Source organism: Tarenaya hassleriana, unplaced genomic scaffold (assembly GCF_000463585.1).
Source record: "Tarenaya hassleriana unplaced genomic scaffold, ASM46358v1 Cleome5, whole genome shotgun sequence".
Lineage (NCBI taxonomy): Eukaryota > Viridiplantae > Streptophyta > Magnoliopsida > Brassicales > Cleomaceae > Tarenaya > Tarenaya hassleriana.
Genome location: NW_010967707.1, coordinates 4,668,587 through 4,670,507, shown reverse-complemented (window position 1 = coordinate 4,670,507; position 1,921 = coordinate 4,668,587). Strand labels below are relative to the sequence as shown.

The 1,921-nt window shown below is 36.2% G+C and overlaps 1 protein-coding gene across 2 annotated transcripts in view; it reads right to left on the bottom strand.

Moving 5' to 3' along the window:
• LOC104826959 (DNA gyrase subunit A, chloroplastic/mitochondrial) overlaps positions 1-1,921 on the bottom strand; it is an 8,222-nt gene that overhangs the window by 2,712 nt on the left and 3,589 nt on the right. For both annotated transcript variants that reach the window (XM_010559945.2, XM_010559946.2), the window contains exons 13-18: positions 1,884-1,920; positions 1,389-1,437; positions 1,063-1,149; positions 800-893; positions 576-646; positions 385-474 (exon numbers count right to left, since the gene is read on the bottom strand). In XM_010559945.2, coding sequence (XP_010558247.1) covers positions 385-474; positions 576-646; positions 800-893; positions 1,063-1,149; positions 1,389-1,437; positions 1,884-1,920 — 428 coding nt within the window. The remainder of the gene's footprint in view (positions 1-384; positions 475-575; positions 647-799; positions 894-1,062; positions 1,150-1,388; positions 1,438-1,883; position 1,921) is intronic.

The window sequence follows — 1,921 nt, the reverse complement described above, 5'->3', positions numbered from 1 at the left end:
TAGGGAAAGGGATAAAGGAAGCATAACAAAAATAGACTAAGCCGGTAAATCATACAATGCATGCATAATGTCGGCCAAAGGAACATTGAGATAGAAAAGAGTTTAAACAAAGAAGCTTTACAGAGACAAATTTACATCTATAACTTCTGGGGGATGAAAGCAACAAATTAATGTCTTCCACATGGCTGGTAATAACGTTGCAGAACGAATATCATGCCAATATAGACGGCAGCTTTAAACATCAGTGAACACCAAACAGTCATTAATACAAAAGGGTACAAGAACTGAGAATGATCAATGAAGAATGAATATCATGGCATCACGCCAACGGCAGTTTCAATATCTTCACCTAGAGATATATGTAAGATTGTATAAATACACCACCTGTAATATATTAGTTCTGCTTGATAACAGCTCCTCCAAATTTGCAATTTGCTCCGACAGGGAATTACTCTCGCCCGTGAATTTTTTTCGCTGCGTAGATACAAATATGAATCTATCTTAATCATTTTGCAAAATTTAATACAAACTAGAAAGCGAGCTTCAGAAAAAGGCTTGTAAGACTATAAACATACCTCAAGAAGAGTGAGTCTTCTAAGGCTTATTTCCATTATTGCCTCAGCTTGTTTCTCAGAAAGACCAAATTCTACATATTGGTCCATGTCAAAGCACATTAGATGCTTAGAGAATGTCATCATAAGTCTATGAATATCTGAAATAAAGACTTCAAAACCAGAACCCAGTAACCATTATCTTTCAGTAACCATCACTTGAAGTGCATAGGCAAAACACAGCTCACCATTTCGCAAACCAGCAGCAGCAGAGGAGTGACTTGAGGCCTCTCTAATAATCTGGATTACCCTATCCAAATTATCTAGTCCGACCGCAATACCCTAAGCATATGCACAAAATGTCGAAACATGCAAACTTTAGGGTATGTAGAGTTTTGCAAGATTAAATCATGACCTTGATCTACCAAAAAGGAGGTGAGTAAATCATAGAGAGCATAACTAAAATGTGCTCTAGCATTTAACAAAATTTGGACAATTTTCAGACACACACCTCAACAATATGCTTTCTCTGTTGAGCTTGTGAAAGCTTGAACCTTGCACGTCTTTCCACAACAGAGCATCTGAAATCTAGAAATGCCTAAACACAAGCAAGAAACAGAAAGAAGGTAACAACTTATATTCCCAATAAGAAAATAGTAGCACAGATTTAATATTACATCTAATATTTTTTTTTTCGTTTTTCTGTTACTATTTGTTTTTTCGTTCTTGCTTAGATATGAACCAAGTCCACTTGAATCTCACAGAATATCATATATGATTACCAAAAAGGTCAACTTTCAGTTTCAGGATAATTTTAAAGTAATGGCAAATAGTCACCTGAAGTATTTCTTTGAGACCCGTCTGTTTAGGTTCTCCATCAATAATGCTGGAAAGCACGTAAAAGTAAAAACAATTAAGATCAAGAAATACAAGAAATTTGCTTTATGATCCCTAAACTGTCCACATTAGAGAATTTCTGACAGAAAATTTGTTAAAAGCCCCTTAGCAATTTTCCAATTAATATAAGCCCCTCCAACGAAGAAACAAGGGATCTCTTAAACTGTGTACACCATGAAGACATGATAAACAATTAACTTGACAGTAGCCAAAGTGCAATTCGCTATCCCTCTTGACCTTAATCATATCCCTCGTGGCCTACATGTTTTAGTTCAAAATAGTTACAGCTCCTTCGTATACAAATTGCACGAGACTTTTTGAAAGGATATTAGAAAGCCTATTGCTTAACTCAGCGCTGACATCTAAACCCTTAACAAGTGAAATAAGAACAGTCAATCAACAAGCAATAGAAGATAGCGGCTTAAAGCAACTCACCTGACCATGTTGCAGCTGAAGCTGGACTGAAGAGCGGG